The following is an 18,348-nucleotide window of genomic DNA, read 5'->3' on the forward strand; positions in this document are numbered from 1 at the left end:
TATCCAGGCTTCCCAGGACCCTGAGCTATTCCGTTTGGGTTTTTCTCCACAGGAGAGTCTTCTCTCCTCTGCAATCCCTCTCCCCTAGATTGTATTAAAGTGGTCCTTGCTGATTCCCTGCCTCTGGGGTCACTAATAATCATTACATTGCCATATTACCATCAATTGGGGCCTACCTGATGGGTCCCAGGTTAGGCTGAGCCTGGCTTGCCATAAAGAGCCAGTCAGCCTTTGACACCCCTATTCAAATATGTATTGTAATTGATTGATATTGCAAATGTTAAGTACATGCATTTCATGTAGTAGAACTCTTCTGTCTGGATTTTGAGTGCCCCAAATCATACGTACTCTTCCTGAATTCATCCCACCATTGCCATCTCCCCAGTTATCAAATATCAGTATTTCAAAATGCTCAACAGTTATAGTGTGCAGATGCTTAAAATGTATGGTCTTGAGATAGTCCAGCAGCGACTCTTCTCTGGTCATCTTTGCTTTAGGGTCCATGCAAGGATGTTTGTTTTTGAAGGGAGGAAGGGATTTGGGATCAGGGGGAAAAGACTATCTGGGTTATAAATTTCAACCTTGCTCTTTTGGTGCAGGTGTGGAATTTCACCAAAAATTTCAGAGAACAATTCAACCCTAAGCAAAGCCTCATGTTGAATAAGGCAGAGTATCCATAACATTTGCAGCAAACCAAAATGTTAAATTTCAGTGGCGTTCCAAAGAGCCTCATTTAGTGATGCACCTTGCGCAGGTCCCAGCAGAGAAGGTGTAGACAAAGGGGAGGGTAGTATTACCTTTGTGCTTCCTGAAATCTGGGCTGTTCTAGGGACCAGAGAAGTTCCTGGTGTAAGTTAGAGCAGTTCCTAGACTGGTGCTCTGGCCACTCCTCATCCCTGGCCCCATGCTATCCCTGTTGGGGATATTCCTTGAAAGGGGGAGAAATGTCTCTCATTCTCTTAATACACCAATGAGTGCAACAGAAAGATGAGAAAGGTATTCTGTTGGGTATTTTAAAAAGGAAATATCACTGAAACTAAACCAGATGAGCAAGGTTCATTAAGCTCTAGTGGGAGGAAAAACCTGCAGCAATGATAGTCTTAGGGTATGTCTATACTACAAAATTAAGTTGAACTAAGTTATGTCGGCATACAGCCTTAATAATAGGTCATAATATAAGCAGACATCCAATATAACCGATTTCCAGAAGACACAAACAATTTGAATGCAATTCACAAGCTGTTTTGCATGCAGATCCTTTCTAAAAGAAAGAAATACTCAGTATCTTGGGGGGGATGGGAATCACAGAACAGTGCAGCCTGAACATATGGAAAAGCTCCATAGCAGGCTCAAACCAAGCAAGAGCACCAGCACGAGAAGAATTTGAGTGTTGGGCCAGGGAGGGGAAGGGAAAGAGACAATAATACTAATAAAACAGACCAGGATCCCACAGTGAAAACAGCACACAAACCACTACGTTCTAGGCAAGACACAAGAAATAAAAGCCATCAGTTACAGCAACAGCAGAAACAAAACTTCTCTAATAAATCTCCAGAACAGCCACGTCATTATTGTTAGTGTCATTAACAGCCATCCAAGCTCAAAATACCACCAAAGAAGTGAAAAAATATTTTGTATGTAATCTCAGCATGACATGAAATAATGGTCTGTATCTTATTCTGAATGGAAATGTGGTCTCAGCATGTCTACACTGCCATGGTGGCAGGCATCAATGCAGTGGCATGCAGTCTGTGTAGACCTGCTCAGTTGATTGGAGAGCACTCGCCGCTCAACTCAATTAGTCCACCTCCCCAGAAGGCGGCATTGACAGGAGGGCATCTCCCGTTGACGCAGCGCCATGAAGATGCTGCAGTATATCAACATAAGTACATGCCTCCAGCCAAGGTGGTCACTATACATGCAGACTTTGCATATGGAAGACCGCCACCTTCCATGGTTTTCAATAATACTCTAGTCGTTGTCTCGGGGAAGTGGCCATATCTTGAACTCTATGGTTAGTGTGCTGGATGGGGGAATGTAAGAAGCAGGAGACAGCTTGAAGAGGAGTAGGGCAAGGTTGAGGGGGTGTGCAAGGAAGTCTGGGGTGGTGCATGAAGAGACTGAATGAGGAACGGGGTGTAGCAGGAGAAAAGAGAAACAGATGCAGGTAGGGGAATGTGGGGTTTAGGGGTACAAGGGAATGTGGGATGCAGGAGACAGACTGAAAAGGAGCTGGAGAACAGTGAGGAGATAAAGGAGAATAGGTGGTGGCAGAGGGAAAACGTAAGGGGTCCTATATTGTAAAAGGAAAATGGAGTGAAAATATGGGGCTAGGTAAATGTAAGGCTTGGGGTTTGCGCAAGAGACAGGGTGAGCATGTTGGGGGAATGTGAGAGAGGGAGGAGACTAGGTACTCTAGGGAGGGAGATGGATAAAATGGCAATCTCCCCCACTCCAGGGTTTAGGAGAGAGCAAAGGATAACTCCTCAAAGCAGCCAGTGAAGAAACTCTTGTTTTTGCATGTGCATCTCGGGTTGAATTTTGATCTTGAAATGCTTGTGCATCTTCTGATGGCAGGCTGCTCCTTTTCAAAGGCTCAAAAGCGAGAAAGTGAATGTTAATACACGTACGTATGTATTTAATTTAAAAAACCTAATGGATTTTTAAGACCATGTCATGATTCTGGGAACCTTGACTCATGATTTTTGAATGTTCAGAATTGACAAGACTGTGCAGGTTACAAGAACATTATCATGTTTACATTGGATTGTTAAATATGCTTTTGATTAACCTCTTATCTTCAATGCTTTTAAAAAGAGTCATCTTAGAATTAGTAAGTCTGTGTTTTGGGATCAGCAAAAAGGATATAGGTAGATTTTCTTCTGTTTTGGTTTAGTTGGGAAGATGAGAAAATGGTGTGTTTGTGTATGGAAGGGGAAATATTGTAGATATTTTTCCTCAAGAAGTAATAACTTTCTGCAGGAATCTATAAAATAATTAACTCAATAACAAATTGAACTTCTCTAGTGCTTTCCATCAGTGGTTTTCAAAGCACTTTAGCTTTACAAACATTACCACTGATTTAATTTAAGCCTCACAACGTCCTTTGAAGTAGATTAGTATTGCTGGCCTCGTTTCCTCATCTGTGAAAAGAGAAGTTAGGATTTGCCCTGGGTTATCCAGGCAGTGTGTGATGGAGACAGGAATCGAACTCTGGTCTCCTGATTTGTAGACCAATGTCTTCACTGCAATACCATCCTTTTCTCCTGGAATAGATCCCTGTTCTCCAGTAAGAAATAACGGCTGATAGAGACTAAAGGGAAAGAGGTAAAAATGTGTAAATACTGGAGATGATCATGATTTAAATGGTGTAGTGTGCCTTGCACTGGTGTATTTCATCTGTATGAGCGCAGAAAGAAAGAACATCTCCTCATAATATTTACCATTAGAGCCTTGGTCTTAAAACAATCTTTTTGGGGTGAACAGCTCATTGTGTTGGTGAAATGAAGAGATGTTAGTAAATAAAGACACAGCACATTCTTGCAAAGCTTCAGCCCAACTGCAGCACAGAAAACTCACCTTGGACCCGAGTCACAAAGCAAACACAGTTGCAATAAAATCTGCCGAGGGAAAACAAACATTTGATTGAAAAGTGAGGAAGTTTTAGGTACACGCATGAGAAGAAGTTTGCAGAGCAAATAAATCATATGCCACAGTCAGCAGACTGGCTCAATCCCTAGGGAATATGCAAAGTTTATATGCAAAGATTAATGATATGTTGTATCTTGCAGATACCACATTTTTTTCTGTGTAACTATATATTTATAACCATCATCTCTTCTTCTCATGTGTTAGGTACAGAGAGAACTGGCTGCTGTCCTTGCTTTGAAAGCAAGAAAGTCAGGTGAGTACAGACAATTGGTACTTAATGGGGCTTTTATAACATCATTCTCCTCTGTCATTTATTACAGTATTTGATTCTTCATTGTCAACTTGCTAAAATTTAGGTTGTATTAGGAAAAAAATAAAACCAAAAGTGCCACCGTAGCTAAACAACAAAGTAGAAGAAGCAGTTAGAGGCAAAAAGACATCCTTTAAAAAGTGGAAGTTAAATCCTATCGAGGAAAATAAAAAGGAGCATAAACTCTAGCAAATGAAGTGTAAAAATATAATTAGGAAGGCCCAAAAAGAATTTGAAGAACAGCTAGCCAAAGAGCGGGGAGGGGAGAAGGAGAAGGAGGAGGGGCTCAGTAGGGGTGGGGCCTGGGGCGGAGTGTTGGCAGCGCCATGGGTGGAAGAGGCGCGATGGGGAGCTTTACCCACCACCATGGATAGATAAGAAGTCAGAAATATTGCCTCTATAAATCCAAGTTTCACCTACATCTTGAATACTGCGTGCAGATCTAATCGTCCCATCTCAGAAAAGAGATACTGGAATTGAAATTGGAAAAGGTACAGAAAAGGGAAACTGAAGTGATTAGGGGTATGTAACGGCTTCCATATGAGGAGAGTTTAATAAGACTGGGACTTTTCATCTTGGAAAGAGTGGAGGCTTGGACTAAGGAGAGAATATGATAGAGGTCTATAATATCATGACTAGTGCAAAGAAAGTAGATAAGGAAGTGTTATTTATTCCTCATAACACAAGAACTAGGGATCACAAAATGAAATTAATAGCAACAGGTTTAAAATGAGCAAAAGGAAGTATTTCTTCACACAACGCACAGTCAACCTGTTGAACTCTTTGCCAGAGGATGTTGTAAAGGCCAAGACTAACGGGGTTTAAAACAAAAACAAAACAAAAAAAAACTAAATAAGTTCATGGAGGAAAGGTCCATCAATGGTTATCAGCCAGAATGGGCAGGGATGTAAAACCATGCTCTGAAGTGTCCCTAGCCTCTGTTTTCCATAGGCTGGAAATGGGCGACAGAGGATGGATCACTTGATGATTACCTGTTCTTTTCTTTCTCTCTGAAGCACCTGGGATTGGCCAGTGTTGGAAGACAGGATACTGGGCTAGATAGACCATTGGTCTGACCCAACATGGCTATTCTTATGTAAAGCAAGAGATATCATGCCTCATTCCCCATTAAGGGACTGTAGGGTGGAAGAGTCTCTTGCATCAATACAATATAATTACTGTTGTGTTCCCGCCATCTAATATCCGACTTAATAAAATGTAAAGGCATGACAGTTGCTGAGTGTGTGAACTGTTTGGGGTTGCTTTAATTAAACATAGCATAATTTTTCTGTTTGCTTATATCTATATGTAACAAAGATGCTTAAATGTTTATTACAAATGTACAGTTCTTAATTTTGAATTTTGTTATATTTCTGTTAACAAGATTGTGGGTTACAAATTTATCTGTGTATTTTCCCTATTAATGTCCAACTTTATTTTGGTCCTTGTTTTTTTTTGTTTTTTTGTTTTTGGTTTTTGCTTTTAATGAATTGCTATATCCAGATTGTTTGCTGGGGTATATTTTGTTACTTTCTACCTATCTCCTTTTGCTATCACTTTGTCACCTAAAAAGTTCCATCAAGAAAATGTTGTTTTAGGACTCGTCTACACTATACTTGTTGTATTACAAGTCCCGTAGTGTACAGGCAGTTATATCTATTTAAAGTTGCTTTATACTGAAATAGCTATTGGCATACAGGAGAGGGAATACCTATACCAGTATTAGCCACCTTTATACTGATCTAGCAACAGCCACACTACACAGTAGAATTTTACCAGTTAAAAAAATCATTCCCCTAAATGAAATAGTAATATTAGAGGAGACTAGTAGAGGCTTGAGCCTAGTTTTCTTGGGAAGAGGTATCATATTCTTGTCAATACAGGATCAGACTTGATGGGGAATCTGTGTTACCAGAAAATAAAGAATTATATTGGGGAGTTGAGAAAAGAGTTATGGTCTTCCAAGAAATTACTTGAAGAATAGGATAAAAATAGGGACAGTTCATAAATGGCAGAAGCAAAAATGAAAACCCAAACAAAAAACCTTACTCCTTTCAAAACAGGGGAAAGAAGATGAAAGAGACAGTTATTGTAACGTTCATTTCAATATATGTATGTTGCTCAGATACCCTTGTGACCAGCATGGTAGAAGAAGATAGATAGATACTTTGGAATTCTGCACACAGTGTGTTTTGAGATTCCTAGTACCTTTGAAAATAAAAAAGGAAGAATTAGTTTCACCACTCCTGAAGTAGTTGAGTACCTCAGTAACCTTGCAGTGCCCAGATATCATTGTTACAGGTGTATCTGATTAGATTAAAATTTATGGCAAAGGTGCCCTGCAAGGAAAAAAATGGGTTTGTGCTTTTCTTTATAGTATATGAAGCATGCATGAAAATTGCTGCTGTTCCTGTCTGTTTGTTAATCTTAGAAATAGTTAGATTAATTGTCTTATTTTCTTTGGAGAGACTGAAGTCGTCTTAGGAGACCAGGTAACTAGAGCAGGAAATTTCTCAGCCTTAAATTGCAGGACTATTGGTGTTTGAATTGTTTTATTTATTTATATTCATGTTTGTTTCTGGTAGCTCACATAATATGGTGTTATCCAAAAATAAAAGGAGGCATAGTCTCTTTCCTGAAGAGTTTAGCAGAGAATTATCATTTGTCATAAGAACATAATGGTGTTCTGTAAATAGTCTGTATTATGTAACTTTTGTATTTAGTTGTTAAACATAGATGAGAGGTCACAAAAATCATCAACTTCAAGCAGATTTGCACCTATGCATTTTCAAAATGAGCTTCAGGATATTGGCCAAAATGCAGGACCAAAGATCAATGCATGCAATGTGGAAAACTTCAGTGTATGTACTTAGCCCTGAAACACCTTAAATTCCTTTTGAATGTATAGCTCTAGCTGAAGAAAGATGCAATACCTGTGGTGTGAAATAAACCTGGTTCATTTTGGCTTTTTTTATGTAGCTGAAAGCTGTGAGGATTGAAAAAGTTTGTTCCACTTCATGGAACAAAATAGCAATAACATATGGTGTACATATTGCCTTAGTGAAGAAAACTGGAAAAGTTTGAACAGTTGAGAAAATGTTAACTTGTGACCTTGATATTTTTAAAATCTTTGTGTTTTTCTTTAGGACACTTTTCAGTGGATTGACTTATAATTTTTTAGGCAGGACCTTATTCCCTCCACCTTTCAATTCCTTCATGTGTTCAGTTCTTAAATACAAAGGTCAAATTTTGAGGAGTGTGTGGGATAAGATAGGATTTGTAAAAGTGTTCAGAATAACATTCAGCACCGTTCCTGGAGAAATAACCTTTCATAACAATGACATAGGGGTGCCCCACATGAAGCAGATACTGGTAGTGTTATCTTAATCTCCCCCTCCACTTTTCTGGTGATCCACTCTGATAGTTCCGACTGAATCATAACTGGAAAGAATAGCAAAATCTGCAGGTCTTTCTCAAAAGCTTTGCTGCACTATAGCTCTAAGTAAATGATGCAGCTAAAATCACCGCCAGTAATATTCTATATACTATATTGTACTTGCAAGATTGCATGCCCTGTAGTAAAGGGCAGCCACATTAGCTTATCTGAAATGGCCTTTTCAAACCACCAAAGTTCTTTGTCCAGTCAAAGGAGTATGCACTAGATTGATCCAAGCTCCTGTTGCATCCTGCATGATTCTTGAAAGGTCATGCACTGCAGTAGACTTGCCTCTGTTTCACAAAGATTGGACATGGTTCCCTTTAGTATCAGTGAATGCAGCTCTTTGTCGCATCCAGTAAAGCTCACATGAAGTGAGCTCCCTTTCAATGTCTTAATATCCTTAAAATGCTGCATCTGCATCACTCCAACCCTCAGCTCTGCTGTGAGCTCAAAGATCACCTGGGTAATATTATAATGCACACAATAGGTTTATTGTGCACTGAAACAACAAAGCTGTACCCTTTTTTCCTCCTCTGTATATTTAACAGTATGTAAAATGCAAACAATTTCTGGGTATTAAAAATGTTACAGGAGCGCTCTAGAGAGTTCAGTGAAATCTGTGGAGTTACACCAAGGAAGAATTTGGTCCTGTATTATTTGTTTTTTGCAATTAATTTGAAACTCCTGGGATAATTCTTTTGGCACATTTGATAAGGAATTTGTGCATAGGACATGAATAATGTAACAAAATTATGTGGATGACACATGTTTCTCACATAGCGTCACAGAATGGGCAAAAGCGAACTGAATCTCATGCTTCTGGGGTAGGACCCCCCCCCCCCCCAGTCAAAGTATTTTGTGTTACGGTTGTGGGTTTTTGTTTTGTTTTGCTTTTTTTTAATCCTTCCTCTGATGCATCAGAGATGGCCATGGCTGGAGATGGGGCAGATTTTATAGGGACAATACTGATATTTGGGGTTTTGTCTTTTATAGGCACCTATTACCCCCATCTCTGTCCTGATTTTTTACACTTGCTCTCTGGTCATCCTAGGTCTAACTGATCATCATATGTGGGATTGGGAAGGAATTTTCCCCCAGGTCAGATTGGCAGTGACCTTAGGGGGTTTTCACTTTCCTCTGCAGTGTCAGGTATGGCCTCAACTGCCAGGTTCATCTCAATCAATTTCCTGCCATTGCAGGGTCCTCGAGCACTTAGTACTCTTTGGTTCCTCCTATTCTCTTCTTATGGCACATAATAGTTTAGTTCCTTGGTCTAATTTCAGTTGTTGGGTTTAGTGTGTGGGGTGCTGGCTGCCCTTGGTGGTGTGATATAAAGGAGGTCAGATAATATGATTTAGGGCATTCCTTCTGGCCTTAAATTGTTTGGCTGTGAACTAAAAAATAGTCAGTGTTGGTCCAAAAAGAGGTTTTTGGGCATAGGTGCTGGAACAAGGCGTGCTGGGGGGTGCTGCCTCACCCCCTGACTTCAAGTCCTTATATGCAGGGTTTCCAGTTTGGTTCAATGGCTCTCAGAACCCCTACTATAAAAATTGTTCCAGCATTCCTGTTCTTGTATTGATTTTTTGTTTGCATTCAATCAGATGAACATACGAGGACAGGGGAACTTACAGAGACTTCTCCAAATACTCAGAATCCTCTGTTTCCTTTTCAGACTGAGCATGCAGAATGCCTTATGTGCAATAGAAAGCAGTGTTTTACTTCATACCAGTTGTTGCAGTCTGCTCAATCTCTTTCCTGTAGTAGTTGCACAATAACGCTTTGTTCTAACGTTTCCAGGTGTCATTTTGTCTCACTGCTTGTTGATAGAAGTGTAGGTCCATCAGTTAATGATCTCTCCCCCAACTTTTCAGAGTTCTGCTAAAATGCATTCTGCTCCAGTAGTTGTCAGGTGACACTATTTTTAAAGATCTAGTTACATTCAGTGTGGTTCAGAGTTCTCTGGCTTTAAATTTAATGCTCAGGAGAATGAGACGCTAAGGCCAGGTCTACACTTACAAGTTTACGGCAGCACAGCTGTACCTATACAGCTGTTCTGCTGTAAAACCACTCGCGTAGCTGCACTATGCTGACAGGAGAGAGGTCTCCTGTCGACATCATAAAATCACCTACATGAGCGGCAGTAGCTATGTTGGTGAGAGAATGTCTCCCGCCCACATAGCGCGGTGCAGATGAGTACTTATGCTTGCAAAACTGTGTTGCTCATGGTGGTGTCTTTCACATCCCTGAGTGACATGCGTTTTGCTGACAAAAGTGGAAATGTAGACGTGGCCTAATAGAACTGGCTAGAGGTATGTTTAGAGCATAGTTTCTCAACCTGTGGTACACTTATCCCTGGGAGTACATGAGACACAGGCAGGGGGTATCTGGGGAAAAACCGAGTGAAGGGGAGACGGACGGCAGCTGCCGACTTCTGGGGAAGCCGGGCGGCAGCAGCCCGCTTCCCACCCGGTCCCAGCTGGAAAGTGAGCGGCAGCCGCTGGCTCTGGGGGGAGCCTGGTGGCAGCCGCCCGCTTCCTGCCAGGTCCCAGCTCTGAGGTGGGAGGCAGGCGGCAGCCGCTAGCTTCTGGGGGAGGTGGGCAGCAGCCCCCCACTTACCGCCTGGTCACAGCTTCCAGGTGGGAGCCTGGTGGCAGCCTCTTGAGTCTGACGAACTGGGCGGCAGCTATCCATGCCCCGACTCCGAGCCAAGGGACAGCCTCCAGCGCCCCGGCTTAAAGACGGGCAGCAGCCGCCTGCCCACATCCCTGGGTCCCAGCTGGTGCGGAAGCCTCCTCTGCCGCAGCTTGGATTGGGTGGCAGTCACCCACCTCCCGGGCTGGCAGCCAGGCAGCAGCCGCCTGCAACTTGCCTGGGTGGCAGCCCCCCTCCCTGGCTCAAAGCCCAGTGCCCAGAAAACTTCTCAATTTCACTGCTCTAGCTGAGATTCAGCCCTTCTTCCAACATATGGCTCCCATTACTCTGTAAATATAGTCTGTAAATATAGTCTGGAATATTGAGTGTGGGGTACTTATTAAAATTTTCAGAAGTTAGGGGGTACTTGCTACTTAAAGGGTTGAGAAACACTGGTTTAGAGTATATATGGACAACATAGCAATTTCCCGTGACACTCTCATTGCTGCAAAAATTGTTTAAATAATTCCACACTGTTATAATTAAAGTTATTGCACCTGATTCTCCATTGCTTTGCTTCTTGAGTGAAGTAGGTAGAATCTTATATTTGTGCAAATTTTATACTTCTGCAAAGGGACTAATTTACTTCCACTTTGCAGTGCAGTAAATGACTACACAAGGTGCAAGCGATGGAGAATCAGACTTATAAATTCTAAATGGATCAATAATAGCTAAAGATCTATTACAAAAGAAGCATAAAATGCCAAGCTTGTTTAGCCAAAGGTATGTTTCTCAAATTAAGTCCTTGTAGAGCACAATTATATTATGTGGAATTTGGGCGGTGAACTGCAGGCAAATGGTAAGTAATTAACCACAGAATTCATTTGAGATTGGTAAATCAGAAAGTATTGGTAAACAAAACTTAGATATACAATAAATGTAAAAATCATAATGAAGACATTTCTCTAATCTGAATGAATTCCAGAACATCATTTAGCATACTTGATATTATTATAATGTTGAAATAACAATGGTCATATGATACCAGTTTTCCTGTGTTTGACAATTATTTAAACTGAGATATTGTTCCTCTTGAGGTCATTCAGTTGCAGTGGAGAGGAATTGAACACTAATGAACCTTTCTCTCTGTAATGTGGTGTCAGACACATCGTCTACATCTTTAATTGTCAGTCTACTCTTTTACTGACACTGATTTTGCTCTGCTTAGATTTCAGATTCCTACCATAGCTTTTATCTGCTGCTGCTTGATAAAACTGCAGAATGAGAGGAAATATTATTGTGTATTTTTGGGGTGGGGGGGGGGGGTCCTGTTTCCTATTTGAGTTCTGAGAAATGGTTCCTAGCATTAAGACGCTTGGGAACTATTTTCTGTGTGGAAACTAGGCCAGCATAATGAGTATTCTCTGTGCAAATTTAATATTAGTTCTACACCTAAGGTCAAACAAAAGTTAATGACCATTTGCACACCAGAGATGTGAAATCAACGTACATTTCACTGTCTTGTAATTTTAAAACAAACAAAAAGACTTGAGTAATTTATATTTAAATTGATTTAAATCACAACCGTAAATATCAAGAGCACCCTAGAACACTGAAGGGAGAAACTAACATCGTAATCCATGCAGTAGTTCAATCCACAGTATGCAAATATATCTATCCTATCTGCTGCCTGCTGAACATTCCTAGATACAAGTTATCAAATGATGCTCTAAGCAGGATTCTTTCTTCCTTTAATAATTTTTATGTATGTCTTTGTTTTTTTTTAATTAGCTGATTTACTCAGCTGATTGCACTGCTGTCTGGGCAGCACCCTCCCAAGGGCCTGCCAACTGTTTCAGAGATATGTCTGGTACTTGGTGGAGGGAAATTGACTACAGTAATTTGCATATGTACATGCTTAAATTGCAGGGAAGAGTGAAGAGGCTTAAAGGCAATTTCAGTATTGTTACTGAAAAGAACCATGTTAACCATGAGTTTTCCAAACTGCATATTTACAGTAATTTCTGGGAAAAGATCACATTTACTGTGAATGAAGTGGCCAAATTCTGTTTTCAAGAGATTTTTTTCCCGTCCTGGGATTATAACAGTATCTTGTATTACAGCTTCTTCGGTTTTCCCTGGTGTTCAGCCATTATTTATTTATTTTTCTCTTCATATCTATATTTATGATTGGAAGGATAGATAATGCAGGAGAGGGTTTGGATTGGCTGAGATCAGTCCCAAGATCTGAGGACTGCAAAGGGTTAAATCCACCTTTGCTCTTCCTTTTCTCCCCTCCCCCCCACGTTTTTCTCCTTCAGCCCTCCTCTGGCATCAAGCCTGGCTCACCTAGACTGGAGGATCTGGTCTTTAGTTTCCACAATAATATCAGTGTGAACTGCTCATTATCCCCCTCTGACATATTAGTATTCATCGGCAGCCATTATAATATAGTCCAATCATTCACAGTTGCCATAGCAACCAAGTCACTCTTGAGCTCAGTTGTCCCCTCCACAAATGCTTGGGGTAAATAGATGAGCCTTGCAGCATACCCAAAGATTAGCCAGCAACGTCGCAACCTCCAACACTCAAAATCATGAGTCAGGCATCAAAAATCATTAAATTTGCTTAAAAATCATGAGATTTCTAAAAAGATTTCTCTGATTTCTTTAGAGTGCACTGATGTTACATTTTCAAGCTTTTCTCTGCAAACATGAGGGATAGAAACTTTTTTTTTTTTTTTAAATGAAAGCTGAGAGATCCCATCATTGCTTGTCTCCAGGAGCTGAGGATTTAAGAAAAATGTCAAATATTATGAGATGCATAGTAACAGTGATGACAGTTACGTGTAAACATTTAAATAATTAGCAGTCAAAGTTAACACCCTACTAAGCCAAATGGAGGAAGTTCACACCTCTCCTGGTGTTATTGTTCCAGGCTGGCTGGCTGCAGAATCAGTATGCTGATAGGGCATTGGTTTGTGTTCTGAAGGTTATCTTTGCAACCAGAAAGGAAGCAGACAAGCAGTTGAAATTAGAAACTTCTTTTATTTAAAGAAAAAAAGAAAAGAAAGAAAGCAAGCAGAGTTGCTGCACAATACAGCATAACCTCTGGGAAAAGCCGAGTGCCATGGGTTCCATGAATTGCTCCACACATGCAGATTTCCACTGCAATTTCCGCTTTGGACATGGAAAGATGATTATGCCCAATAGAGTTGCTACTGTTTAAATAAAACTGAATATTAAAAACGAAAGTGTATATATTTTTATTCTGTGATATTTATTTTCTATCCATCTTTCCATCCTTTATATTGTCTGTGTGTTTTAAAATTAAATACCCCTAACTCTACTTGACATCTGGAAATGTGCATATCATCATCCACCCCTTTTGCAGATGCTTAAATCTTCCAGTGTGTCTTGTCTACTTTTCACTGGTTTGTTAGTACAGCTTAGCCATCTTATCCTACTATTAGCGGTTTCCCCCCCATTGGACGATTCCTCAAGTGGTATAGCAGGTCCTAGATTATGTCCCTTCTTGGCTGCTGATGCAGAATGTGTTTTGGGAAGAGTAGAATGTGGTCAGGATTGAATCTATGCTCCAGTGATCCCTATCTGGCAAGGCATTGTGTGTGGCTATCTTAAGTTAGAGCAACCTCAAGGCTGTTCCAGCACATGAGGTCTGGCCTTGTGCAAATTGTCTGCAGGACCAAGGGAAAGAAAAGATGACTTAAAGCCATTTTTCTCCCAATAAGTAAATAAGTCTGGAAACCAGATAGTCTGCAGTGCTGATAAGCTATGATAATATGTACTAATGGAGGTGTTTAAAATTTAAATTACTAACCAAAAGGCAACTCAGAGTTGCTATGCTATGTGCACAAATGTTTGATATTAAAAATTCACATGAATATTATTATTAATAAAAAAATGCTATTCTGCATGAGTCGTGTCTACTTCTTAAAAGGGACAGCGCTGACATTTTAGAATTTGATTTCCCCCAAAGTCCTAGTCTGTATTAATTTCAGTTTTAAAAGTAGTGAAACACCTAACTTATATTTTTATGCCCCCCTTACACTAAGGGCAGCCATCTATGTGAGCCCTGTCCATTTAAGATGTTAGCGTGACCCACGCAATCCTAGTGCCAGCTGGCAAGGGGTTCACAAGAATATCCTGAATCATAGGAGATTAGGGTTGGAGGGGATCTCAGGAGGTCATCTAGACCAACCCCAACTAAACTGATTCTCGTATGTCGGTTCTGGTTCACCAAAGAAGGTCATGGCAAGTCTTAAATGAAAGCCAGGGTCATACTGGTCATTCACATCATTGTGAAATGTGTGTACAGATACTATGTAAGGAATTATGTTAGGTGTGCACACTGAAAATGTGTTTTAAAGTCTGTATCAAGACAGTTGACAAACAGGTTTTCTGTCAGACAAAAGATATTTGTTTACCTATCTTCATTGGCATGTAAATTAAGTATTTTAAGCCAACACAATCAAATTGAGAATCATTTACATGTGAAGTCAGCAGTGGGGTGTGAAATCAACAGGGAGGCAGGATGCCAGAGAATAAGCCACAGGGGATTATCCTGACTCCAGGTACAGACAATTAATTTTGGGGGATGTAAGAAGGAGGTAAGGAAGACACCTATTTATCCTAAGCCCGGGAAATATATGAGTAGTGCATTTACTTTCATGAAAATGGGATTACAACTAGCCTTGGTTGAAGATGCTGCAAAAGGCTTTGGGTGAAATAAACTTCACCACACAAGAGTTTAGCTTAATAGTTAAGTGTAGTTGCTCTAACAAGCATATTATGATTCTGTTTTATATATTACCTTTTGTTTCCATTATCCTTACTCATTATGTCTTGAATCTTTGATGATAAACTTATTGTTGTTTTCAGTATAAATATATCTCAGTGCTGTGGTATTAAACTATGGGCTGATCATGGGCTGAATCATACAAGGTGGTTTGTGCACTGTTCCTTTGGGGCAGAAGGCCACATATTTTTGAGAGTCTTCAGTGGGTAAGAGCCTGGATACTACAGGGATGTGCTTCAAAGGGTCTCGGGGACTGGAGTGCACCTATTGTTAACCTGCATGGAAGGCAAGGGCTAGTGTAGCTCAGAGGAAAGTGCTTGTGTGGCTCACAAGGTGGTGGGGAGAGGGAGCTAACACCCATTTAAACACAAGCAAATCTCGCTTACACCGGATGTTATGGGGGAAGTTGTTGTACTCAGGGTACTCAACAGCTCTTGCTGACAACTTTGGAAGGACAGAAGTACTAAATCGTGTTGCAAATTTGGTCCTCAGTCACCAGCCATTCAAAAATGTTAAAGCAATTGCGTTTTGAAGTCTTTAGAAACAAAAAAATAGCAAACTATTACTTTTCCTAATGCCTCAGGCCAAAAATTAAACAATTAATTGGAAAAAAAACCCCCAAAAACAAATAAACAAACCAGAAAATCCTTTGTTTTAAAATCCTGTTATATGCCATGTTTCATCCCGTAACTGATTTCTCTGAATGATTGATAGAGCCTTGGAAGACAGGGATTTAAAATGGAAGTGCTGACACAACCTTAATTCCGGCTACGTGAATGATACATGATTATTGTGCATCTAAGTATATCTTCCATTAAGATTAAAACAGGTTATTTCTTTCTAAAACAGCTCAAAAGAAATTAAGTAAGCCTTACTTAGCAAGAAAGGTAATCCTTTTTGCGTATAAATGCCCAGGATCTCTCCTAGAAGAATTCTCTACTCCCAATGTTAGAAGGATCCCTGCTGTAGTCCACAGGGGAAAATTAAATCAAGCCTTGGCCTGGTGATCTTTAAGTGACCCTTAAAAGTCAACATCCTGAACTCCTTAAAATAATCTGAAAATGGCCACTTTTGAACTGCACTTTAGCAAGCTAATGCACATTTAACATCTTCACTTTCTTTCATTCACAGTGACCTTTCCTGTAGATTAATAGAAGGGAAAAGTTGTAGGTAGAAAGGGATTGGTTACTGTACATTTGTTTGCAGGTTTTTCTGCCTCTAGTATCAAACCTTTGCTGCACAAACAGTAGCAATCAGATATGTATGGATTTAATAAACAGTGTGTTCTTCACTAATATCAGAGAGCTTTTCCTTTGGTCTGAACTACATGTATTGTGAAGAGAAAAGCACAGTTTATACTGGCATAGAAGGAGGTGCTTGACCCGGTTCCAGAATTTGCAGATTTGTACCTACATGTCACATTTCAGGAACTGTCCCAGAATCAACATTTGCTTGGGAAATATTTTCCCATCTCACTCTCACTCTCTGGTCACTTTTGCTGCTGCTGAATTTTCAGTGTCAAAGCTTTTTATTTATTTATTTTTACATAAAGTTAATGAAAGAGGGAAATTATTGCCTAATTCTTATATTTTATGACTGAAATGCAGCTATATACACAAGCCCATTAGGGCACCACCCTATCCTTTTATACAGTCAAATATTTGTTTTATGTGTCTCAGTTCAGGGGAATGTTCATGAGGTCTTACATCAGCACAAAAGTACTGTGTGTCTATGTGCACTTCTTTCGTGAGTGTGTGAGAACTAATTTTATAGATAGAATTTTATTAAGTTATACAATGATATTTCTAAGACTGATCTTGCTTTTTCTAAATGTTTACAGGTGGAATATGCAGTAACTTAGTTTCATGCACAAATCATGAAGCTGTAGTTAAGGGTTGATTAGCCCTTCAATTATACACTTGGATTCTGAGACATGGATTTTAAGTGTGATGGAAAAATATATTCACCAGTCTGCTTCCTTGGAGGACATCCCCTGATGCATAGTCAAGATAAATGATTTAGGGGCAAATCGTGACCAGGCCCCTCTGGGGGCATGCAAAGAGCAGGGAGAGAGGCTACAAGGACTATTTTTGTGAAGTAAAATTTCATCAAAAACAGTCTGAGATGTCTTTATCCCTCTTCTAAGGGGCTGGGAGAACTGTGTGACTTTTTCATTCCATTCCTCCTCTTCTTCCCCCCCCCCCCCCCCCCCGAAGAGACTTAAGGGTTACATTCTATATGCTTCGCACATGAAGCAAGCATTGAAACCAATGGATTGGATTTAGATTGTGAGCTTTCTCATCTTGTAATTAAAAGGTTGGGGTGCTGCAGGGTACTTAGGGCTTGTTTACACAGGGAGTTATTCCAAAACAAAGTAGGGCGTGAATTTAAAACAGAACGGCTATGCCTGACTAACTCCATGTGTGGACATCTTTATTTCAGAATAGGAATATGGAGTTATTCAGGAGTAGGTATTCTGGAATAGCTACTCCTGAGGCCATGTCTAACACTTCAGACTTCTGTCAGCATAGCTAGGTGGGTCAAAGGTGTAAAGAGGTGTGATTTGTTACTGACATAGCCCTGGTACCAGAAGTCCCTAGTTTAAATGCAGTTATACCAGCAAAACTCTGCTTCTACCAATATAGTATAGTTTACCCATGGGAGGTAGTTTTCCATTTTTGTCCATATAAGCTGCATCCACACTAGGAGTACTTTGCAAGTATGGTATATACCAGGTGTATTCCTTTACTAGTAGAGTGCTCCTAACGTAGACAAGGCCTGAATAATTCCATGTAAAGACAAGCTCTAAGACCAGGTATACACTAAAAAGTTAGGTCAACTCAGCTACCTCACTCACGAGAGTGAAAAATCCACATCCCTGATCAGTGATGTAGTTAAGCCAACCTAACCCCAGTGTAGACAGTGCTAAGTCAGCAATCTATCATCAGTCAGCCATCAATCTAGCTACTGCCTCTTGGGTATAAATGGATTAACTATAGCAATAGGAGAACCCCTGGCGTTGTTGTAGTGAGCATCTGCCCTGACGCACTATAGCGGTGCCACTGCAGCAGCTTAAGTGTAGGCATATCATTGAGTTAAATAGCTAATAAAAACAAACCAAAAAGAGTTTTAAATAATCTGAATGAAAATCACTTCTCACATCTTTTATCAACATTGATTTGCAGGGCATCTCTTGTGTCGTACTTAAGAAAGAGAAAGTGTTAACTGATCACACTGAAATATAGCAGTCTGATATGTAAGTGTATCCTGGACATGATATGAAGTTATTCCACATAGAAATATACAGTACATTTCTCTTAAAATGGACATGGCCTATTCAGACAAACTGATAACATTGACATAGACATTTCCAGATTTAACAGATTTCATCTAATATTTGTTTTTGCTTAAATAAAAAAATATTGGCTTGCAGCTTTGTTCTGGCACAATTTACTGGTGTTTAACAGTACTATTTGAGCTAAGTTTCTCCTATTATGTC

The 18,348-nt window shown here is 40.1% G+C and overlaps 1 protein-coding gene across 1 annotated transcript in view; it reads left to right on the plus strand.

Annotated features, from left to right (window-relative positions):
- The window catches only part of RAPGEF5 (Rap guanine nucleotide exchange factor 5), a 225,789-nt gene that overhangs the window by 72,148 nt on the left and 135,293 nt on the right, over positions 1-18,348 (plus strand). Inside the window, exon 7 of the mRNA XM_067562081.1 lies at positions 3,856-3,904. Within this exon, the coding sequence (XP_067418182.1) occupies positions 3,856-3,904 (49 nt within the window). The remainder of the gene's footprint in view (positions 1-3,855; positions 3,905-18,348) is intronic.

This window comes from Emydura macquarii, unplaced genomic scaffold, assembly GCF_026122565.2.
Source record: "Emydura macquarii macquarii isolate MOO-44397 ecotype Brisbane River unplaced genomic scaffold, CSIRO-AGI_Emac_v2 contig_2422, whole genome shotgun sequence".
In the NCBI taxonomy this organism is placed as follows: domain Eukaryota; kingdom Metazoa; phylum Chordata; order Testudines; family Chelidae; genus Emydura; species Emydura macquarii.